The sequence below is a fragment of the Silurus aristotelis genome (genome assembly GCF_946808225.1).
Source record: "Silurus aristotelis genome assembly, chromosome: 20".
In the NCBI taxonomy this organism is placed as follows: Eukaryota; Metazoa; Chordata; class Actinopteri; order Siluriformes; family Siluridae; genus Silurus; species Silurus aristotelis.
In genome coordinates this window covers 15,429,085-15,454,811 of record NC_139593.1, presented here as the reverse complement: position 1 = coordinate 15,454,811, position 25,727 = coordinate 15,429,085, and the positions used below count along the sequence as shown (strand labels likewise).

The window sequence follows — 25,727 nt, the reverse complement described above, 5'->3', positions numbered from 1 at the left end:
CAGGTCTTCTTGCTGACACTAAAGTTGTGTAATGTTGAAAAAGTGTGAATGTGTGATCTGTGAAAAAGCTCATGTGATGAAATAAAGCTAAGCTGCTTTCAACAAGCCGCAGTATGTCGCTGATTTAAGTGTGTCGCTTTTTTCCTCCTCTATTCAGGGGGTGCTTTTAGTCAATGTGATACCATTTTGTCTGCTAGCAGTCTTTGGTTTACACCACTTGTGTACCAAGCTGCTTTGTAAACTCTACAAAAAGTCAAGAACAAAGCGGTGAAGGCTCTGAAGGGAGACCCCAGCCCTGGTTCGCTCCTTAAAGTCTCATGACCCTCGTTTCCCCTCACGAATACACCAGCTGTCCTCCTGATCCTCACCACCCCACAGAGTTTCGTATAACAGCAGAGGAAGTCTCTGAAAGTAGGCTACAAAGCGTCAGTCTTCTGCAACGCCCGCGTTGAAAGGGAGGTGGGACGTCTCTGCATCACCAGGTGGAGCTCGGCGGAGCCACTTCCTGTTACCAGACTCAGCCTGGAGCTTCAAAGAAGAGGTGGTAACTACCACACAGCTGTGTGTATAGAGGTCTTAAGGCAGCACGGTGTGCTCGAAAACCAAAACCTCTGATCTCTCGGACTTGACCTAGCTTGTGGTTCAAATAACTGCGGGAACTCCAAAGGCCAGTGAACATTTAGCTGGGACTCAGATCACCTGAGGAAGTATGGGGCTTCAGAAGATTGGTGCTTTAGTGCTACTGATTCTGATCATCTCTCCTTCAGGTAAAAACCTCACCATGTCTGTGCCTTCACTTGGACAGTTTTATTTATTGGTTTTTGTGAATGTCCAAATTATTGATGGTCACAGTGAGGAACAGTGGGCTTCAGTTCAGTCAAGAACACGAGATACATCCAGAAAACAGAACATCCGCTGAACCAGCAGGGCCTCGTTTGTGCTCAACTTGAGTCGGCCATTTTTGTTGTAATCAAATTAACTCCCGAGAAGTGGATTCCCGGCAGCATTTATTCCTGTCCTGAAAGTGTACAGATTAAATATATTCGCATTTATTGTTCATAGACATTATTGATACACCTGTACACCTTGAGGGTTTTTTGTTTGTTTGTTTGTTTGGTGTGTGTGTAGGTCGGACCATTACGTTTCTACGAGAGGGTCTCGAATTCTTGTGATGTCAGTATTAGGCATTCTTACTTGTGGTATTTTGATATTTTGGCACCATGGAATGATTAAAAAAAAAAAGAGTTTATGGTGAATATTTGGTAATTTTATAATCAGTTGTGAAATTAAAATCTTTTTACATTAACAGTTTTCCAAAAAAATAAATAAATAAAATGTTGCTGAACATAAGGAATCTTCTTTGAGCTGACTGAAAATCTGATTTCTGTGATTCAGTATTCAAAAATTAGAGAGTTATCGAGCACCTAAAAATTCAAGGCCTTGGTTTGTTGTTTTATTTCTATTCAGACTTTCGCATATTAAGTGCTGCTCATCTATAGTTCTGAATATTTTTCAGCAATTATCAATCGACAGTTGTGCAACAATTTCATTAGTCTGAGAGGAAAAGTGCACTAAGACTGATTTTTTAAGACATTATTTTTCAATAAGTTTTTCAATTACGATACGCCGTTCACGTTCACTAATTCTTTTAACCGTGAACTTCGTTCCTCAGTGACCCATAGATTCCTGTATTCAATACGTTCTTAATGCAAACACTACACAGTGTTCAATATGACACTTTTTTTTAACTTTATAATAAGGCAACAAATTGTGGAAAAATACTTCATATAATTAATAATTGCTCACGTTCACAGGACGTTAACACCTAAAAGCACTTCCTGAAAATACTTCAGCGTAAGTATGAAAAAACAAAAACAAAATTTCATTTCTAAAAAAAAAAAGAAATAAATAAAGATGTAGGATTTGCAAAGTAATATTAATTCACATTATATATATATATTTTAGAATTGTCTTAATTATTTTAAAATAATTTTATGTGGTACTTATTTTTCTTTCCTTTCTACTTCATGTTAATGTATGAAGCAGAATAAGGTTTTTGGAAATTACATACTAAACTTTTGGGTAACCACATTTTCTGCAGAATTTTCTCAACCCGACTTTTTAAAATCAGCTTCATATAAAGCTGATTTTGAAAAGTCGGGTTGAGAAAATTCTGCAGAAAATGTGGTTACCCAAAAGCGTAATAATTTCTAAACTAACGAATAAAGAATAGAGTGTTTCTGTGGTAATTTTCGTGTGGTAGCTCCCCCAAATGGCCTATAAGTCAGACAGAAGATTCGACAATAGTGTTTGGTTTTTTTTTTGTTTTTTTGGACAGTTTACTGGGTTAAAGAACAGTGTGTCCACTGATATACTGGACGCAAGTACAAGATTGGACCTGTAGGGAGTACAAACTCGCAACTAATCAGAGGAGAGACAAATTAATCACAAAGCATTTTTTCTATTTTTAGTTGAGATCGAATATCTGTGTAAATAATTTTACTTTTTACACCTAATTTCAGCTCCAGAGCTTTTTTCAAATTTTCACGAATTACAAGATTTGACTTGATTTATTAACTATATTTAAAATATCCAATCATATATTTACCACTCAGTATGGACATGACTTCCTCTCAGTCACTCATCAGAGTAATTAAAAATCTTACTTAGAACCTGATCCCATGCTCATTAACCCTAAAACTAGTACAATGTTGTCCGGCTTTGTTTAATATGTTACGAAATGATCTTCGTAAGAAAATGTCTGACTGCGTCCCTTATCTGAACATTATTTTCATTTGTAAAAAAAAAATGGTATTAACCTTATTTAATATCAAATTGGTTGTAAGTGGAAAAACTGTAGGTTTTGGTGTAGGTGCATTTGGACATACTGTAGAACTTCTAACTTTTAAATTAAACCTACATTTAACACTTAAAGCACATTTTACATTGCAGTCTACTATAATTTTTACATAACACCGCTACATATATTCGCTAAAATACACATCTTTTTTCCAGCTGTTTGTTTTAGCACAAAAGAAGTGACTCATTGGAAAGCCTTTAACTGTCCAATCATAACATCTTCCCAATAATGATGTATTGTTTTTGTGTGATGGAATATTTCAGAAATACAACGCAGCAGAAAAGTTGCTAGGCTCTACTATAATTTTTTTTTTTAATGCTGATCTAAGACCAGTTTTGCCATTTCTCATGCATTTAGGTTTGTTTTTATGGAAAAAAACAGCTGTTTCTGGATCAGCATTGCTCGGAGAGGAACCTCTGTGTAGGAGGTCACTTTCCGTCTACAAGCATGAGGCTTTTGAAGTGATGTTATTACTCAACTAAAATGACTGAATCTCATTTAGGGGTAAACACGTTAAGTTTCAAGAAGGTCTGCACCTCTTCCACTTTGACGTGTGATTTTAGAGAATCTCTGAAAAACTTTAATTTCCACGCAGCATCTTTATTTTTCTGGAAAAGTCTCTCCTACAGGGTTGTTGAACATTTGCATGAGGGGAAAAATGGGGTTGAGGTTTTCATATTGGTCAATTAGCTTCATGTGAACCCCGAACAGACTGGAGATTAAACAATATATTATATAATACATAAAATCAACAGTTGACAGAAGGGGGAATTTGCTGTATTTGTTAGTGACTTTTTATATAGACAGATATATAAGTGCAGAGGGGCCCAAAATATTTTCTATGAAGGGTAAAAAAACGTGATTGAGGCCCGAAAATATAAATGTCGCATTATACAGAACATTATATTCACATTCAATTTGCAATGGTTCCTCTCATTTATGATTTTAATACTTAAAAAATAAAAGTAGTTTTATTTATTTTATCTTTTTGAGTTTGTACAATAAAATTCAATGCCTAATTCAGTTGTTCAGTGGCTTCTAATGAGACATGAAGCATTCAATAGTTTTTCCAGATGGTATTTCTTCCCCTTTTTGTCCTCTTCTAATATATGCCAAATCAGAGGTTATCACAGGCCGACTTTGGCTCGCGGGCTCTAGTCTGTGCGTCTCTGGACTAGAGACACCAAAGCTACAGGTTTTGGTGATTTGTTCCAGGAGTTTCTTTAATAATAGTGTTGATTTCTGCAGGTGGGGTAAACGTCACGTAAAACACACACTGTAGGAGACACGTTAACAAATATTAAACAAATTAAAAGGGAACGAAAAGCATGAGAATTTACCCCAAATGGGAGACCCAACCATTATGTTATCGATGTGTGTTATTCATTAATGCAATTCAAATTGTATTCAGTTTGTGTAAGGTGATACACCCCCAGGTTTGCCTTTTACTTTCTTTATTAGTTGCATTTATCTACATTTGTGCATTTAATAGTGGAAATTGTCAAAAGCAACTTTAAAAGAAATCCGAATATAAATTTAACGCATCATTTAATATTTTTTTTTGTATTATATGAGCAGTTATTATGTGTAGCTGGTCCCATGAAATTATGAGAAATACAGTAAGGTATGGAATCAAGGTTTTTACACTGATGCTGTATGATATGTGAAGCAAAGTGTATTATTCTCAGCTAAGATTTTTCAACAGTTTTTCTTTCTCATGGTTTAGATCCTGGCTACAGGTGTTTCAGAGGTTATGTGTAAAAAAAAAAAAAAAAAAAAAAATATATATATAAGCAGGAACTTAAAGATAAATAGCCACAATTTAGACCGATACTAGATTTCATCATAGTCATGAACCTTAAAGCAAATATTTATCAGGTTGTTATAAATAAGCTGCCAGTAAATTTCTCTGAATATAGAAACCTGGTAAACGTCATAACACCAAAGTAGATGAAAGTCTTATGTTTTTTGACACCTGGAGGCGTTTTTTTTTTTAAGGATGTGAATAGATGTTTTAACCGTTACTTCCCGCTGCTTCCATCTGGCCAAGTGTGATTATGTGCCCATTTTTGGGAAGTAGTCAAATTTCTAATCTGATTTGTATGAAAGATTATTAAATAAAAATGTCTTAAGAATTTGAGGTTTCGAAATAACGAATTAGAAACAGACTGAAAAAAAAACGGTTTGCCTCACATTGTTATTGAAACATCTCTTACCCGGTTTCCACAGCATTAAGTTCCTATAAGTAATAATAATGCAAAAAAGATTGAATATATTTGTATTGTATGGATTCTCAAAATACTCAGAAATCTGCATTTATAAGAACAAAAGTTTATATGATTTTTTTAATAATAATGCAATCATTAGCTTTGGTATGAGGAATATGTATTTGGTATGTATGGTGTTTACAGTGTGTTGTCTGATCCTTCCAGATTATGAAGTTACTGAATATGAATCGTATAAAATGTAGAAGTCGCAGGTTTGATTTAGAGCAAGCCGTAAGCCGGCTTTATTGCGAAATTTTGCCATTTAAGAAAATAGCTCTTATCGTACAATAAGAAATGTATGAAAGCAGCCGAAGATGCACACATGTGCTCTTCTATTAATAGTCTTTACTGATCTACTAATCTACTGATGTTTTGGAAAGTGTCATTTTTAAACTGTAGGCCTTGTAGTGTCTCGGTGTGACTGCGTTACAGTGAATTATATCACTCGGATTTTTTTTTTATTTGAACCATAAACACCTCCATGACGTGATGTGATGAGATTAAGCAAAATTATAAAAAAGTCTTGTCTCAATTTCAGATAACTGAAAGGGAAAAAAAGTTTGTGTATATATATATATGTGTGTGTGTGTGTGTATGTGTATGTGTATATATATATATATATATTGTAGTTTATATATGGTGGTTTTATTGTGTATGTGTGTGTATATATATATATATATATATATATATATATATTACACACAGACACATATATACACACACTGTATGTGTTTTTGTATGCTGCAGCTTGACACTACAGTTGTTTACATTTATTTTTTGTTCTCATTAATCTACACTCAGTACTCCATTATTCACAAAGTAAATACAGAATAAAATTGTCTTGAATTTTCTTATTTCATTTTTTTAATCTTTTTATTCAGAACCTGAAATATCACATGTACTGTACATGTATTCAGACCCTTTACAACACTTGGAAATTAGCTCATGTGCCTCCCATTTCTTCTGATCATTGTTGAGAAATGTCTGCACCTTGATTACAGTCCACTCGTGGACAAGATTATTGATTGGCTATGATTTTGGAAAGGCACATATCTCTCTATAGAAGGCCTCACAGCTGACACTGTATATCAGAGGTCAAAGGACCTGCCTGCAGAGCTCAGACACAGGATTGTTGCAAGGCATACATTTGGGGAGAAATTTTGGGAAGATTTACAGTGGCCTCCAAAATTGTAAAATGGAAGAAGTTTGGAACAACCAGGATTCTTTTAAGAGCTGGTAGCCTGGCCAAACTGAGCAGATGGTCAGTCTGACTAAGCTCTGGAGATCCTGTGTGAAGATAGACAAAGTTACAGAGGGACAACCATCACTGCAGCCCTCTACCGATCTAGATTTTATGGCAGAGTGGCTAGATTGAAGGCTCTCCTTGGTGCAAAACCAATGGAAGCCTGCTTGGAGTTTGCCAACAGGCACCATAAGGACTCTTAGTCTGTGTGGAATGATATTCTCCAGTCTGATGAATCCAAGAATGAACTGTTTGGTCTCAATTCTTAATGTTATATCTGGAGGTATTTTAGGTTGCTCAGCCAGAGCCCTGGCTTGAACCTTATTGAACATCTTTGAAGAGACCTGTCCAATGACTGTCCCCATCCAACCTGACCCAGCTTCAGATCATTTGCCACGAAAAGGAAGAAAATCCTCCAATCCAGGTGTCTAAAGCTTGTTGTCTCATACCCAAAAAGACTTGAATTTAATTCAATTCATTTTTATTTGTAATGCACTTTTAACAATGAACATTGTCTCAAAGCAGCTTTACACAGATAATGTGGTGATAAAAATGAATAAGATGTTCTACATAAGTGTAAGTTTGTCCCTGATGAGTGAGCCAGTGGTGAACGTGGCATGAAAAACTCCCCGAGATGGCATTAGGAAGAAACCTTGAGAGGAACCAGACTCAAACGGGGGACCCATCTTAATCTGGGTTGCACCGAATGTCCATTTATTGCAGATATATGATGTTGCAGGGTGCAGTGATGGTGGTCAGAAGCAAACTGTAGTCCTGAGTCAGTGTAGCAGACTGTTGACATTAACTACAGTCCAATTTACAGTCCAGATTATTGAAAAAAAAAGATTTATTTGAACGATTGTAGTATCAGGCTGAGAAAAAAATTTTTTTCTGAATGCACTATATATATATATATATATACTGAGTTCTTGGACTTTTCACAACATATGGTTGCTTTATTTCTATTAAAAAAAAAGGTGTCGTGGTACCTGAATTGCACACATTTCAGTGTGGTTTTGGCTACTTACATGAACATCAGCAAGAAAGTGTCTACGTTTCCTGTGTCTGATGTATCTGATCGAGCCGCAGCTTAAAGCGGGCCATCGAGAAAATGGTAGTTTTATTGTACATATAACACCTCCCACCCCCTGTGCTTCTGTACTCCAACATCTCACCATGACGAGCAACAGAAGTTGTTCAAACCCTGGAGGCCACCTAATCAAGTCATGTTTTTTTTTTTTTTTTTATACTAAGCAAAACCTCTGCCTTTTATACTCTTTAAAAATTAAAGGTTCGTAAATGGATCTTTATCAAAGTATATGGTCTTGTAAAGAAACTTGAAACTTTTCATAGCACAAAGAAAGTTCTTTCTTGAGATTAAAGGTTCTTAACACACAATAATCTCAAATCCTGCTTGGTCAATCTGTCTTAATAAAGCTGTGAGACTTACGAGAAATAAACTTGTAAATAGCTAAAAGCAGGAATGAAGGTTCTGATATCCTGTAAAATAATTACAGTGATAAACGAAGTAATTGAGTTAAAGTAGAGATACAGTAGGTAAAATATGACTTGAGTAAAAGTATTACTATAAACTTTCACTTAAGTAAAAGTACAAAAGTATTTTCCTTTAAATGAATGTAAGTATCTAAAGTATTATGATTTATTATTGCTCTAATGTTCTTTACATTTTTATCACAAGACTTTTTACTTAATCGACTCAGTTTATGTGAAAAGATTCTGTCACTCTTAACCCACTGATCATTTAATATAATGATATTAATGAGTCAAACACTGATTGATATTAATTACAATTATCATGAGCCCAACCTAAAGCACCAACTGTATGTTGGTGATCAGTAGATACACCAAGCGCCAATCAAAACCAGTTCAAAAACGGAGTGCGAGTTTCCACCGATGGAAAAAATTTAGCGAATACATGAAAAAGCTACTTAAGTACATTTACTTTGTTACTGTTCACCACTGAATAATTATGATTCTTGTACACAGAATGTACAAAGGAGTTCAAGCACCTGGTGAATATAACACTTGTTACTGAAAAACATGCCTAAAATACATCAAAATATAGTTTCATCCAAAATAAAGACAAACTACAAAACAAATCTTAGGTTTATTGTAATGCATTTGATTTAATACATTAGATGTTATTGATATTTGATGATATTATCACTTTGATTTATTAAAGTAAAGAGACAATGAAATGTGGGTCAAATTCAAACTGTAGTTCAAACAGAAAAAAATAGACATACGGTAAAGATATGGCGTGTTATTAATGGAACACTGTATAGGTAAAGACACACGTTATCGTTCATATCAGTAGTGCAAATGGCAAAATTGTGTTTTTATAGTAGCACAGGGACGCTTATGGTGGACACGATGAGCAATAAGATTTTCCAAAATATGTGTTATTGTAATACTGTATGATAGGTTTCTTTAGAATCTGTAGAAAATGTCCAGTATCAGTGCATTATTATAGTCAGTGGTAAAGCTAAAAAGGACAGAGTGAGTCGATATTTGTGTTTTTTTGGACAAACTACACTGTTTTTCTGCCTTATTAATTTTAAGAAGAAAAAAATAAAGCGCTGGTCATGGAGCCATATTTCGAAAGGATCAATTGCTTTTGACATCATTAAACCTGACTGTACACTGATATGGGAAAATGTGTTAAGGAGAATAATCATCTTCAGGGTTATAACAGTAACTTATAGCATCCTATCACTGATTTATTTCCTGATATATCATGCAACACATAGTGTTCAGCTATGAATCAGCTACATGACTGTAGACTTCTCAATAATTGATTAGATCAATCATTAACCAACAACAGTACCAATATTCTACACATAAATTAAATCAGCACCCCAGTTCTCCTCACCTACATCAGTACCTGCCTTTCATAATACTCTTGTGGCTGATGAACACTAATATCCATAAGCACACACCAAAATCTAGTGGAGCATCTTCCCAGAAGAGTGAAGAGAATTATAAGAGCAAAGTGGGACTAAATGTGGAATGTAATTCTCAAAGATCAGGTGACCCAATACTTTTGGCAATAAAGTGTATCTGCAGATGTCTATCTTTTATCCAGATTGTCTTTACAGGTCATCTCTGTAGAATGTGAAGCCACACTGGTGTACCTTTGTGGTGCCCTAAAAGGGAGGTTAAGACTTGACCACAGACTACCTGCCAAACTCACTCAGCACTAGTGAGAGTGATCAAAAGGTGATTAGGTCAAACTTGTAAAACTAAACACAAACTTCGTTTGCTAGGTGGCTGCACTTCTGTAAGTGTGTGTGTTTTTTTTAAATCAGATTAACACGGTGTTAAACTCTTTTAGTTTTTTTCACTGCAATGTGTCCAAAAGCTTATCTCAGACACATTCTGATACTGGAAACCACAGAGTGTGGAGAGGACATGAGCATCTCTAGGCTGAGTTCATTAGTAATGTAAAAAGAAATGATAATTTATTTTGTTTAAATATGCAAATTTAGCCAATATCTTATGTGCGAGCGAGTGTTCAGTGAAAGTACAAATGATATCAGCAACAACTAGTTGAATCATAGAAATCTGAATACATGAATTACAGTTTTTAGTATATGGGACAATGTGATCAGTATGTGATGGATGTGGATATGAAAACTGTTAATGGTTTGAAATCTGAAACCTTAGTATCCAATTTTGATCAAATGCATCAGCGTGTCATCAGTCAAAGAGATTTGACGAAAGGAAAATCTGATCTTTTGTATGATCAAATCTTTTTGAAATCAGATCTAGAAGGAGTAAAACATCTTGGATAATATATATATATATATATATATATATATATATATATATATATATATATATATATATATATATATATATATATATATATTTATCATTCTGTTTATATCCAATGATTATTTGCATAAATAATATCTTATATCAATATCTTCTCAGGCTTTTGGAACCCCGTTATCCTGTATGTATTTTTAATAAATGATTAGGTGTGTATACTTTAGGTAGGTTGTAAAATAGAAAGTCTGGTTGTCACTGTAACTGAACATAAAGCCTATAATATTCCTAAGCTTCAAGAAAACATAAATATTATGTAAATACACAACATGGCCAATGGTTTCTAGTCACTTGAACCTATGTGGTTTAATAAAAAACATTTACAGTATTGTCCCAGAAGGAACCTCTCCTGAAGCTGGCTCTAAAAAACAACAACAAACAGTTTTTTTAAGACGACTTGTCCAAGAGCATGGGCTGTGGTCTGATGAGATTGTGGTGTCAGATGTATGTCCAGTATGTGTGGCGATGCCCCGGTGAGAAGTACCTAGAAAATTGTGTCTTGCCTACAGTCAAGCATGGTGGTGGTAGCATCATGGTCTGGGGCTGCATGAGTGCTGCTGGTAATAGGGAGCTGCAGTTCATTGAGAGAAACATTGATTCCAACATGTACTGTGACATTCTGAAGCAGAACATGATGCCCTCAATTCAGAAACTGGACTGAAAGGCAGTTTTCCAACATGATAACAACTTCAATCACACTGCCAAGATGACAACTGCCTTGCTGAGGAAGCTGAAGGTGAATGTGATGGAGTGGACAAGTATTTGTTGTTGAATGTTATTGAACACCTGTGGGGCATATTTAAGTGGAAGGTGGAGAAACACCATGTGTCTTAACATCCATCAACTCTGTGATGTCATTATAGAGGAGTGAAAGAGGATCCCAGCAACAACCTGTGCAGCTCTGGTGAATTTTATACCCAGGAGGATTAAGGTAGTGCTGAAAAACTATAGTGTTCCCACAAAATATTAACACTTTGGCAGTTTTGATATTTTCACTTGATAATTTCACTTTGATAATTTCTATAGTATTGTCCCTTGAGAACATATGGTTTTTATTGAGTATTGAGTATTGAGTATTGAGAACTATAATATATATATGCTGTAGCTTTATAATTTCTCTTCACTGGAACTAACAGGCTTGAACTTGTTCCAGAACCTGCACAAAGTAAGCTCCTTTCACATGGTTTGTCCAATTTAGAGTGGGAGAACTTGAGTATCCTAAACAGAGCCCTAACCTTAACCTTTGAGCATTTTGGGGTTGAGATGGAACACCGACTGAACCCCAGATCTCCTCAACTAAAATAAGTCCCTGACTTCACGAATACTTATAGTTGAATGCAGCTACACTTCAAAACTGAGTGGAAATCCTTTGTAGAAAAGTGAAGACAGAAACATTATAACAGTAAAATGGAGATACTTTGATATTGAGAAAGGGAAATTGAATGTTGTCCACCTTCTTTTGGCCTAAAATATTTTAGTTTACTATAATATAGTCTTGGATTTCTACGTATATTATAATGTGTATTGGTCCAGTTTTAACAAAGAAAGAAAAAACCTAAAGATTCCCAGAAAATGCAATAAAATAGATGTGCAACCATTTCAAATTGTGATAAATGTCGGCTTTCTAAATGTCTGTGCTGAAACTGTGTGATCGCATGATTAAAACAGAGAGGAACGCTTGCAGGTTCTGACCGCGGGGAACAAAACATTAATAATATAAATAAAAAGTATAATAAAAATAATTGTAAAAAATTTATAAAATCTAACTCCAACTTATCACAGTAATTATACATTTCCCAATTCCCAAACTGTGCATATTATTTATTATATATTCCTATTCACCTTGTCACGTCGTCTTGCACGATGATATGCACTGACTGGCCACTTTATTAGGAACACCTATACAATCCTGAAATGATACAATCAGCCTATTGTCTATCTATCTATCTATCTATCTATCTATCTATCTATCTATCTATCTATCTATCTATCTATCTATCTATCTATCTATCTATCTATCTATCTATCTATCTATCTATCTATCTATCTATCTATGAGAAATCATGAACATACAGGTCACATAAAGGAAAGTTAGATTTTATTCGTATGATTTAGTATCACATAAATCAGAAAATAAAATTCAGGCCATGTGACACTCCGGATTTTCCATTTGTTTTATATGTAAACATGCAGATTGAAGACTTTCAAGCTTTTGCTTACTTCATTGAAATACAAAACCCCTATCATATAACATGATAACTTCTTTTTTTTTTTCCCCTGATAATTAATACTCATAAAACCTTATGGTACATGTTTAGATCATAGTTATTGCAGTCAGAAACAAACTATAGGTACGTTTGAAAAAAATGGGGTAGGACTTTCTAAAAGCAAGATCAAGCTGTTGAAAACAACCCAGGTTTCGATGACCTTAATGACGTTTACACTATTTCAGGGTGTTTTTTTTTTTTTCTTCATGACAGTGTCCCACCCTTAAATTCAAACCTTAGTGACCCCAGTGGGATGGTGATTCAGTCCATCATGGTATGAAGGATGTTTGGTAGAAAGCAAAAAATGCTCCTCATGCAAATATTTAAATAGTAATTATAATATGCATGAATGTGCAAAATTGTACATATAATGTGGTAAAGGTAATAAGGATATAGGAAATAAAACCAAAAATAACTAACTAACTAAAAAAAAAAAAAAAAAAACAAGCATTCGAGCGGTTGGTGTTTCCACCTTATTAAAATTCGCTCATTCAAATTCATAGCATATTTTTCATTTTTATAACATGATATATTAAACCATATGGTTCATGATGTTAATTAAATTTTTTTATTATACTTTACCAACTCCTTGTGTTTTATCGCTTTTAAAAATCAGTCAGCATGTTTCTGAGTAGGTGTATGTTGTAAATATGTCCCACATCAATGTTCCTCCTACTCTATCTATCTCTTTCTCTCTCTCTTACATTCACTTTCTCACTAAGGCAAACACACACACACACACACACACACACACACACACACACGCACGCACACACATGCGCGCAGTCAGTTACACCACCTCAGCTCCTGGGCTCGGCGAGAGCTGCAGCTGAGGAAACCACTGAACTAGAAACTCGAAACTGTGCATGTCACACAGACCACAGCAGGCTCAGTGAATCACACGTACTGCGTTTGCACCTTGCCTGACTATGTGTGTGTGTGTGTGTGTGTGTGTGTGTGTGTGTGTGTGTGTGTGTGTTTTATGAGTCTGAATCTGCATATGTGTCGAGTGTTAATGTTAGACATTAAGCCATTAAACGCTTGACCATCTGAGAGAATGAAGCAGATTCTTATATATTTGATTATACATGCATTTAATACATATGTGTGCGCTGTATTAGGACACTAGGGGGTTCGATGTATAGATAAACTGTAAATAGACATACATTTTCCTTCTCTTTCCACACAAAAACCACAGTGGAAAGTATAGAAACGATATCTCTTCTCCCTATATATATCTTCACTGGATATTTCGAACGATTATAATACGCATGATCAAAAATGTATGCAGTCTGGAGAGGAAATTTTGCAATATAGAAGCAATTCGAGTTATAAAACACGCCGGGTTTTTTTGTAGGTGTTGAAGTTGTTTAGGTTTTTTCCTCATGCTATAACGCCGAGCTGCCACCGTCGATGCCACATACATCCTCAACCTGAATATAACACCGACTCATTTCTCTCACTGAAACAGAGGCATATGGAATGTACGATCCCGGATTCTGCTACGTCCTGGACGTGTTCCTGTTGATCTACGGCATTGTGATCACCATACTCTTTCTGAGGGAGAAAGTAAGAATGTGTTTTACTCATTCTTCACATTAATAAAAATACACTATATGGACAGACACCTGACTGTAAGATAAGTGTGTTTTTTTGGAACATCCATTTCCTCATTTATTCTCCAGTTGCTGCTTGGGTTTACTCTTCTGGGAAGATGTTTTACTAGATGTTGGAGTGTGCTTGTGGAGATTTGTGCTCATTCAGCTACAAGGGTGTTGTGAAGTCGAGTAATAATGTAGGTGAAGTGAGGAGGCCTGGGGTGCAGTCAGCATTCACATTCATCCCAAAGGCGTATAATAGAGTTGAGGTCAGAGCTCTATAACAGGCCACTCAAGATCTTTCACTCCAAACCTTGTAAAGCATCTCTTCATGGAGAGATTTTTTTTAATGTACAGGGCATTGTCATGTTGGAACAGGTTTGAGTCTCCTAGTTTAAGTGAGGGGGGGAAATTTCATTCTTCCACATCCAGGGATACTGTACAAATATCTGAATTTAACTTTGCAGAACTACATATACGTGGAAAGGTCAGGTGTCCCCAATGAAAACCTACTGTTACCTGTATAGTGAGAATAATTTGCTAAAGTATTGCCTTGAATGCAGTTTTGTTTCCAGAGTCTCACTTTTTAAGACACAAAAGTGCAGCGTCATTGAAAACTTGTAATGTCATGATTCGTGTAAGAAATATAAAGATTACACAAGATGCTAAGCAGAGTTTTCCTTTTATTAACATACCTGCACCTGTAAAATCTGTTTATTGCTATAAAAACATACCATATTACATTGAGGCCATTTATGTAAACCCTTAATTTGGTCCCCAGCATAATTGTATTGTAGAAAATTTCCGACCAATCAGAATTGAGAATTTAACAGATTCAACACAGATGAAATTATCCCACTGCTAATGTGCATATACTAATATGATAACCTTATAAATGACACCATAATATTCAGGTTAAAGACGATGCACAGCTTCAAAAACGTCACTGACATTCTAGTAGAAAAAATCTTCAATTTAAAAGTATGAAAAACACATGACTGATTCACACTGAAATGCTTTGCTACCTGTTGCTGTGTTTAGATTATTTACATTTAGTCCAACATGAACAGTTAGTTAGCTGTATAATGACCTCCACTTCTCTGGGAAGATGTTCTACTAGATTTTGGAGTGCACTTGTGGAGATTTGTGAACATTCAGCCATAAGTAAAGTCAGGAACTGATGTAGGTGTAGGTGAGGAGACCTGGGGTGCAGTCAGCATTCACATTCATCCCTAAGGTGTTCATTAGGGTTGAGGTCGGAGCTCTATTGCAAGATCTTTTACTCCAAACCATGTAAAGCAGATCTTCATGGAGCTCATTTTGTGCACGGGGCATTTCTATGACTAGTTCAATTTAAGGGAATATTTCATGCATCCTACACAATTGTGTGCCTCCAACTTTCTGGTAACAGTTTGAAAAGAACCATCTTTTGGAAAAGTCAGGTGTCCCAGTACTTTTGTCCATATAAATGTTTGGCAGGTCATATAAATGTTTGTGTCATATTTTTGTGTGGCCTTTGTCCCAAAGCAGTATTACAGGAATAAAGAGATTACATTTTAAATCTATAAATAAGTCCATCCCAAATGAGTAAGTCAGAGATGATAGTGGTGGTGGTGGTGGAAAAAAAAACCCTGAGATGGTATGAGAAAAAAATCTTTGAGAGGAACCAGACTCTAAAGGAACCCTTCATAGCAAGATGTCTGTGCTTGTAATAGTGAATATTACATACAGTAATTAGTCAAGCAATTGTTCTTGTGTGATATATTAAACAAAAAATAATTTAATAACGATATTTTTGTTTCCTAATCAGTGCTGCAAGCCTAAAGAAAAGGTACAGAAGGACTCGACCTACGCTGTGAGTATTTTTACTTACTGCTTTTAATATTATTTTATTCTAATGATCATCTTTGTAATATTTCCACGTTTAACACGTGACTTACTTTAAAACAGACTTTGAGAGGTGATCAGTCCACGTATGCCGGTCTGAAAGATCCTGAGACAGGACGCCCTCGTGGAGTGAGTCAAACTCTCTGCTTTCAGTCTCGAACCCGTTGCCTTAAATAATCTGTACACGATTTACTGTGTGTGATGGATACATTTAATAATTAGCTTTAACTATAAAACACTCCCGTGTGTGTGTGTGTGTGTGTGTGTGTGTGTGTGTGTGTAGGCTCGCAGGCAGATGGATGATGACACATATACGGTAAGTCCCCTCTCAGATAAAGTGCATTACCGGAACCCTTTCAAGTCGAAGATGTTTGTGATTTCAAACAAACAAGTGCGAAAATAATTCATTTCTGTATATTAGACTTCATCTGAAGTTTGTTCATGTTCAATTAAGGGGTGAAAACTAATCAGTCTGAAGCGTGGAGTTTTCTATAAACTTATATGATAAAACAATTAAAAGACAAAATTCCACATAATAACAATATTTTATATATATATATATATATATATATATATATATATATATATAAAAGAAAAAAAGTCGTGTAATTCCAAGGAAAAACTGACAAATCACAGTCTATGCAGGATCTCCTCTTCTCTTCTCTTCTCTTCTCTTCTCTTCTCTTCTCTTCTCTTCTCTTCTCTTCTCTTCTCTTCTCTTCCCTTTTTCTCCTCTTCCCTTCCCTTCTCTTCTTTATCTTCTTCTTCTTCTCTTCTCTTTTTCTCCTCTCCTCTCCTCTCCTCTTCTCTCCTCTTCCCTTCTTTTCTTTTCTTTTCTTTTCTTTTCTTCTCTTCTCTTTTCTTTTTTTTGTTTTCTTTTCTTCTCTTCTCTTCTCTTCGCTTCTCTTCGCTTCCCTTTTTCTCCTCTCCTCTCCTCTTCCCTTCTTTTCTTTTCTTTTCTTTTCTTCAATTCTCTTCTTTTCTTTTCTTTTCTTTTCTTCTCCTCTCCTTCTCTTCTCTTCTCTTCTCTTCTCTTCTCTTCTCTTCTCTTCTCTTCTCTTCTCTTCTCTTCTCTCTTCTCAATTTCTATAATACTTTTAATCAAAATTGTCCCCAAGCAGCTTTAAATGATTAAATAAATCCCAAATATAATTTTAGCCTCATAAATGAGTCCCTATAAGTATATTCCAGTGGTTAGGAAGAAACCTTGACAGAAACAAGACTCAAAAGGAAACCCATTCTCATCTGGGTGACACCAACAATCCATTCATTACAGTTCCATCATTGTTGATGTTCTCAACTATTCACAGATGGAATGTTCACTGATGGTGGTGTAGACTGTCTGATAATAAATATTCATTGATTTTGTTGATCATTTCAATTAATCTGTATTGTGTTTATACTGGAGGTTTTTCTGTTTTAAACAGTATCCTGGTGTCTTGGTGCATGTACACAGGGTTTATTATCAGCCAGGGTCAAAATCTGTAACCATGTCTGAACCAGTTGAGTTTATTCAAATAAATTATGATAGAAAAGAGAGTAAACCCTGTGCTCATGCACCGAGACACCTGGATAAGGTACCTGATACTGGTAAACCCCTACCAGTACTGTTCCAGTATAAAGACAATAGAATTAATGAAATGATCAACAAAATACAATGAATATTAATTAAATGCACCTCATAACATGCACTTACTTGTTTTTCTCGTACTTTAGATTATCACACTAGTAATGTGCATATACTAATATGATAACCACATAAATCATACCATAATATTCAGGTTAAAGTTGATGTACAGCTTCAAAAATGTCAGACATTCTAGTAGAAAAAAACAAAACTCATCAAAAACTTTCCATTTTCAATGTAAAAAGTATGAAAAACACATGACTGATTCACACTGAAATGCTTTGCTTCCTGTTGCTGTCTTTAGATTAGCGAATGCTAACAATTATACCGAAATTTGAGTTAGCATGAAGATAAATCTAATATTGTCTTTCACAATAAAAAACTAAGCAATCAGAAGACCATAAGCATACTTATGATGTGTCTTGGCTTTCATTAGCCAATCAGATATGGAGTTTGTGGACACATGAATATAAGATTTGTGGTTTTTAAAATGAACATTTAGTCCCCGTTAGCTGTTATAATGACCTCCACTTTTCTGGGAAGATGTTCCACTAGATTTTGGAGTGCACTTATGAAGATTTGTGATCATTCAGCCACAAGTAAAGTCAGGAACTGATGTAGGTGTAAGTGAGGAGACCTGTGGTGCAGTCAGCGTTCACATTCATCCCTAAAGGGTTGAAGTTGGAGCTCTATAGCAGGACATCATCATCATCATCATCATCATCATCATCATCATCATCGGTCGAGTCTAGGTTGAAGGGTCCGGAGGATTCTTCGGTTTAGTGCCTTGGTGCTGAGTGGCTCCTGGCTCCTTAGGAATGAGGTATGACGAGATCTGTTGTCGATACGTCCTCCTTGGCGCGCCGGGTCGAAGTGATGGTCGAATTTTGGACTCGTACAGGACGAAACGATTGACTGGTTCGTCTTCGGCCATGCGGATGCAGTGGCCGGTAAAGTTGAGCTGTCGCTGACGGATGGTGTCGTGCAGTGGTAGCTCATTAACTCGTTTGTAGAGTGTAGAGTTTCTAACTCGGTCTATGAATTGATTGATACCCAGCATTGTCCGGTAGCATGCCCTGGCGTATTTGTCGAGTCGATCACTGAGCGTTTCCGTTAAGATCCAGGTCTCGCAACCGTACAGCAAGATGGAGATGCAGGCGGCTTTAAAAATGCGGAGCCTGAGATGAAGACGAAGAGTTGAAGTTGTCAGGATGGTTCTAAGCTTGTTGAATGCTCCCCATGCAAGGCCAATGCATGCGTTGATGTCCTTTTCGCTCGACGCCATGTGAGAGCCAAGGTACTTGAAGTCGTCGACAACTTCGATGTTTTCGCCATCGATGGTAAGTGGCTCGGTCTCGGCTGTGCCTTCGGGTAGAGGCGCATCTGTTTGGTCTTCTTGATGTTGATACCGAGACCAACTTGCCCAGCGTTCAGTTTGAGTGCGTCCAATTGTCCCTGGGACTGTGCTGCGCTGTTTTCGAGTAGTGTGATGTCGTCTGCATAGGCAAGATCGTTGAGTTTGTAGTCCGGTATACGTGTTGTGTTTCGCAGGATGGTGATCTGCTGGATGCAGCTGCGACCCTTTCGAAAGCCGGCCTGATTTTTCCGTAGCTTCTTGTTGATGTGGTGACGGATGCGGTTGAAGAGCATCCAGTTGAAAACTTTGGCTGCAATGGACATCAAACTGATGCCTTGCCAGTTCGTCATAAGTTGGAGGTTGCCCTTTTTCGGCAGCGGGATGATGTAGCTTGCGGTCATTGTTTGGGCGCGTGACAATTCTTGCAGACGAGGTTGCAGATGGTGAGCAGTTCGGCCACAATGAAGTCGCCACTGTCTTTGAGCGCCTCTGCTGTCATGGCGTAGTCTGGTCCGGGTGATTTGTTGCGACTCATGTCGGCGATTGCCTGTGCGATTTCACTTCGTGTGAAAGCGGTCGTCTTGATGGCTGTGATTGGAGGAGATGGTCCTGGGTGGTGACTCAGATCGGCATTAGAGTTGCCGTTGTTGAGCAACTTGTCAAAGTTGCTTTGCCACTCAGGAAGCAGCTTGTCCTTGCCTTTTGGCAGTGAGCCATCCAACATCCGGACTTTGGTAGGGTCGGCCTTGTTCTCGTCGCTCGCTATCTGGTTGATGATTTTCCAGGTTTTGCCACTCTCTCGTCTCTGGTCGGCGAGTTCAAGGGCGATGAGCTGGTTGTCTAGGTATGTAGACTGATCGCGACTGAAGGCTTCCGATACCTGGCCTTGCATCTGTTGCCATAGTTCTTTATAGGTTTGTAGGCGCGTTTGTTTGTAGCCTTGTTGGTTGCCGTTAAGAGTGACAGTGATTCGGCGCTCACCCACTTTGGATGCTTGTTTGGGCGCTTTTTACCGAGCACCTCTTCGCACGTGTCACGTAGCGCTGTGCAAGGAGATCTAAAACTGTGCACTTACCACTTTGTGGTCAGACCCGATGTCGATGGTGTTGTAGGCTCGACAGTTGCGGATAGACTTCCACCACTTTGCGCTCACCATGATGTAGTCGAGTTGGTGCCGCTTATCCGTTGGGCTGGTGTATGTGATGAGGCGGTTTTGGAAGTGGGAGTGTGCTGGTCGAAGTTTTGCTGCTTCGCATAGGTCGATCATGCGCTGGCCGTTATCATTTGAGTGGTCGTAGAGCCATGCTGGACCAACGACTGAGGGATTCGAGTCGTGGCTGTCAAGGCCATTGCGCGCATTGAAGTCTCCTGCTATGATGATAACGGTGTGTGGCTGAATCTGGAAGATGAGGTTGCTCAGGTCGTTATAGAAGGCATCTTTCGCGTCATCGGATGATGTGCTGGTGGGAGAATAAGCCCAGATGATGCATATTTTTGGATTGCCTTCTATATGTGTGGCGATGATGCGGTCCGATTTGTGCTCCACTGCATAGACGTGCGGTGCGAGCCTTGCGCTGTAGAGAGCGGCGACGCCGTGGCACTCACTAGTTGAGTTTGTGTTCACTTATCGTGCTTTTGTGAGCTGATCGGATGATTGGATTTGAGTCGATGTTCTTGAATGGCGATAAAGTCGATGGAGTTCTTCTTGCAGCCGGCGATGATCTGCTGCAGCTTATGGCGAATGTGGTGGCCATTTGCACGTATGGTATCTGCCAGGGTCCGCACGTTGAATGAGGCAACGGTAAATGCCTGACAGGTTGCTCTACGACGTGACGGGACCAAATCGTCAGCGTGGCTTCGGACAAGTCCGCTTTGACCACGCTCCTTCATGGCGAGATTGCTCTCAGGCCCGCGTTGTCCGAGCGGTTTGGGTTGAATCCCGGTTCTGTATGTTGTGGCTCCATTTCGTATTCTTTGCATTTTTCTATCGGCACTTTGTATCTGTCCCGTGAGATTAGACTCTTACTGGGTTGCAATCCCTCTAGCAAGAGAATTTGGCTCGTATTTTTACAGTGGCCTTCTGTGCCGTTTCTTAGCTCTTATACCCACTCTCCTCCAGGAGTGTTAACGAGAGGGTACAGGTTTTCCATGGGACACCGCGGGGAGGTGAACGACTATGCCCCACAACATATAGCAGGACACTCAAGATCTTTTACTCCAAACCTGTGAAGCAGATCTTCATTTAGCTCACTTTGTGCACAGGGGCATTTTTATGATTAGTTCAAGTTAAGGGAATATTTAAAACAATTGTGTGCCTCCAAATTTTGGGTAAGTTTGGAAAAGAAAAAAACAGGTATCCCAGTACTTTTGACCATATAACTGGTTGTCAGGTGGGATATTAAAACACTGCTATGATCAAAAATAAATGCTTAATTCTATTTTAAGTGATATTGTGTTCAGAAGATAAAACATTGTAACTGATGCCAGAATTTCACTTCATGCCTGAAACTAATATCATAATAATAATAATATAATGATATAAAATTTCCATTATACATTTTCAACTCAACAATTTCAACAATCTCAACTTGTGATTTATCTGCAGCCTCTGAAGGATAAAACCGAGGACACGTACAAATCGATCCAAGTGAAGAAAGATGTAAGTCTATCGACGTTTCCACTTTTTGCCTTTTTTTTCAAGTTCTCGGAAGTGAGACACTCGGACACGTGGTTTAAACTGAGCTGCGACTACGAACTGATGATGAAAGCAGAAATCTGTATGTGATTGAGTCTCAAAGCCATTTAATATGTGTGTGTGTGTGTGTGTGTGTGTGTGTGTGTGTGTGTGTGTGTGTGTGCGCTTTTCTTTCTCTTCACAGCGCCGACCCAATGATCAGGTTTATCAGGTGGGTAAACACACAGAGATGTCAAAACTACACACATCCTTCACTTAAGTAGAAATACAGATTGTGTTTTAAGTTTGGGCTCTGACATGGTCTTCAGTAAAAAGTAGTCATTACTGCTACCTGTTTTAGTGTCACGCTGGTATCTGGACCTTACGTCATATTAATATATTGATACAAACGCATTTAAAATGTTGTGACGTAATGAATGTATTCAGGCTGAACATCCACCATGTAGAACACGAGCAGAGTGATGACGATCAGGTGATCAGGAAAGTCTCTGATCTCAGTCATGTTTACAGACTCCCTCTGTCTCATCCACGTTAACCCCAGACTTCACTGTTAGCTTTGTAAAACTCGTCTACGTTTGTGGTGTGTGAGAGCCAGGAAATGATACATTAGTGGTAGATTGGAAAAAACCCAAAATGGAAATAGGTTGAAGGGCTGAAAACAGAAGAAAAAATATTTTTTTTACCAAATAGATTAAAACTAAAGTAACGTTTAAAATATAAGAAGTAGAAAGTACAGATATTTGTCAAAAATTGAATGGAGTGAAAAAGTGAGGTAAAATGCTGATAGCAGAAAAAAATCTAAAGTACAGTAACGAAGTATTTGTGCTTCATCGCTTCCCACCTCTGGTATGGAACATATAATTACCCAATATATTTTTACTGTAGTATATAATATGACTAGTAAACGCTATCGCATACAGTCCTGAGTAAATATATACAGATAGGTGCATCAAAATGATGAATATATTTAGCATTTTAACTTAAAAAAAAAAAAAAAAAAAAAAAAGGTTTTTAATGTTGGTTAGGAAACAAGCAGGAATGAAACAAATGCTCTCCTGAGTCTCCATTCTTTCATTTACTATTGCTGAGGTAAAGTGTTTAGGGAAAATGTTAGAAGCAGGAAAATACTGAGTCTTGAAATACTGAGTCATTATAAATGACTGTCAAAAGATCACCTATAAGGTTTATACATGTAAAGAAATCCAAGTCTCTCCAATCATACAAATAATTTCTATCTATCTATCTATCTATCTATCTATCTATCTATCTATCTATCTATCTATCTATCTATCTATCTATCTATCTATCTATCTATCTATCTATCTTTTTTTTTTCCTATGTTGCCATTCGGGGCTTGGCTGATATTTATTGATTGATCTTTTCCCCCTGTGGATATGCTAAAAATCCGATCACTGACAAAAGTTTGTGGACACCTAACCATAAGATTTGTATGTGCACCTTTAATTTATCCCATTCTACATTTAATCCCCATCTGTTATAATGATCTCCACTCTCCTGGGAAGATGTTGCATTAGATCTTGGAGAGCGATTGTGGAGACTTTTGCTCATTCAGCTACAAGTCAGGTACTGATGTAGGAGAGGTTTGGATGCCTGTGGGGGTGCAGTCAGTGTTCACATTCATCCCAAAAGTGTTCATTAGGGTTGAGGTCGGAGCTCAATAGCAAGATCTTCCACTTTAAACCTTATAAAGCATCTCTTCATGCTGGAACAGATTTGGGTCTCCTAGTTTAAATGAAGGTGCTTCCACATCCAGAGATCTTGTACTGTTCTATGCTCTCAAATTTGTGGTAAGAGTTTGTTACCAGATGTCCCGATATTTTTGTCTATATAATGTAGGAAGAGTGCTGTATTAGTAGAGCTATGTTTGACTACTGAATGTTTGATTTAACTTATAGTTCAAGTAACTGTGTGTGTGTGTGTCTTTGTATCAGGGTCTGAGTAAGGCAACCAAGGACACCTACGACACCTTGCACATGCAGCCTCTGCCTCCTCGCCGCTAAAACGACGGCATGATCGTCATTAATAATCAGAATCCACGTAACTTCATGACTTTATTCAGCTCTTCAGTACAGTCCCTATTGACTTTTCTTTATCTTGGTAACATTTTCTCGTTCGTGTGTGTGTGTGTGTGTGTGTGTGTCTGACACTGGTCACAGTTTGAACAATTCATTATCATAACATCAGCAATGTGACGACTCTTTAATTTTCCTAATTCAAGGTTTCTTCATTTAGTTTCGTTTGATGTCTCCCCCCTCCCTCCCTTTGAAGTCATCAAGACTTGTAAATGACAGTTTATCAGTGATTAGTGGGGGGTGGGGTCATGGTGATAAAGGTTTCCAAGCTCATGGTATTTGGAGATTCGGCAGTGATTTTGTTCCATTTTCCACTAAACGATGCAAACAATCCAAAAGTGTATATAAGAACAAATAAATTACAGTGATGTGTCCTAGCTTTCATTCTCGCTCGTATGTCCGTGTTACAGTTCAGATCTGTGTAGAAACATGTACAAATGCCTGGAAGTGTCCAATGCTAGAACTTTCAATGTTGCTGCATTTTTCAAGAGTAAAAGACCGGCAGAGGAGCTGCAAGTTAAAAACGCATGTTAAAATATAGATATATAATCCTCCGTTTATCGCGGTGGTTACGTTACAAAACCGCACACGATTAACGAAATAAAAACTCGATAAACGGACACCAATCCCAAAAAATGCTATTTCATGTATACAGTACTGTACTGTATTAACATTCTACTTCATTTTAGAATTTATTTTTTGTGAATAAATTTCAATATTCCAACATAAAAACAATTCCTATACGTTTTTTGGTCTATCGTGCGCTCGAGAGACCGGGAAAATCTGCGAAACATTATTTATGTTGGAAATGCAATTCCGCGATAAACCTGGGGATAAAACGGGGGATTACTGTAAATTTTTTTATATATAAATAAATACATTTGATATATTAATGTATATATATGAAAAAATACATATATATAAAAAATGTTCACATTTAACATGAATTATTTTTTTTTACCTGCTACAGAAAATGTAACTGTTAATAGACCTGTTTTATCTCCCAAAATGCAATAGGAATAAACGAAATTAGAGCAGGACATTTAAATATGTGACTCGTGCACAAACGGACAATATAGATTACATTTTGAATAATAATAATTAAAAAAAATACAGCATGAACACCACAGACGCAAACTTTTTTTTTTTTTTTTTACTTAAATGTACATAAAAGCAAACTACAGTAAAAAAAGATACGGGTTTCTTGCTAATGCCCCTAACCAGCGATATGTTAACGAACCTGTTGATTTCACGCGGCTCTGAGTAACGCGTCGAAGAGACGTGTTTCATGTGGTGTATATGCTTTTCCATATTGTGCAAAAGCAATGAGAACGGGAGACGAGAGAAAAGGAAAAAAAGAACAATTTCCATTCACCCGAAGCAGTCAGCTTCTGTAGATTCCAGATTTCTTTGTGATACTGAGAATGTTTTTTTTTTAATGTTTTTTTTTATTTGTTTCTTGATATAAACATATAAAAATGATTCCTGTGTCTGTGTGTTGTTTTAGCAGTGTTTACTTTGTTTTAAAACCCATAAACTCAGATATAACATTGTGATAACAAAAAAAAACCAAAAAAAAAACAACGAGTATATACAAAACTACAATATATCCCATTATTAACAGAAAAAAAAAGTCTATACGACAGAAAAACACAGCAGACTACAACATTAATGCCCATGACCTAAGGGTGAGTTAAAATCTTTTTTTTTTCTTAAACAGTAAATGATCTCGTGTCGAAACCCACACATTTATTTATTTATTTTTTTTAAATCAGCCCTTTCTGTACAGAAAACTGATCATAAACACAACTTGTGTTTGAAATGTTTAAATTCCTTTAAAAAAAAAAAAAAACACCCAAAAAAAAAAAAAACACCAAACACCACAAATCCTTACTGTAGAAAATGTTTAGGAAGAGATTTAAAAAAAAAAAAAAAAAAAAAAAAAAAAAAAAAAGGAGGAATTCTTTGGTTTTCATATCCA

General features: G+C 36.9%; 1 protein-coding gene and 1 long non-coding RNA gene across 2 annotated transcripts; one reads left to right on the top strand and one right to left on the bottom strand.

The window, feature by feature from the left end:
• Nucleotides 1-511: 511 nt before the first annotated feature.
• On the top strand, nucleotides 512-25,228 carry cd247 (CD247 molecule). Its single transcript, XM_083522511.1, has 8 exons — nucleotides 512-767; nucleotides 13,961-14,058; nucleotides 15,898-15,942; nucleotides 16,038-16,103; nucleotides 16,258-16,290; nucleotides 21,564-21,617; nucleotides 21,838-21,864; nucleotides 23,606-25,228. The coding sequence occupies exons 1-8, from the start codon at nucleotides 710-712 to the stop codon at nucleotides 23,672-23,674; spliced, it is 450 nt and encodes a 149-aa protein (XP_083378637.1). The 5' UTR covers nucleotides 512-709; the 3' UTR covers nucleotides 23,675-25,228.
• On the bottom strand, nucleotides 18,095-21,555 carry LOC310715824. The gene is made up of 2 exons (XR_014530399.1): nucleotides 21,147-21,555; nucleotides 18,095-18,290 (listed from the first exon to the last, which is right to left on the bottom strand). It is a non-coding gene; the product is annotated as an uncharacterized lncRNA (long non-coding RNA).
• Nucleotides 25,229-25,727: the final 499 nt, after the last annotated feature.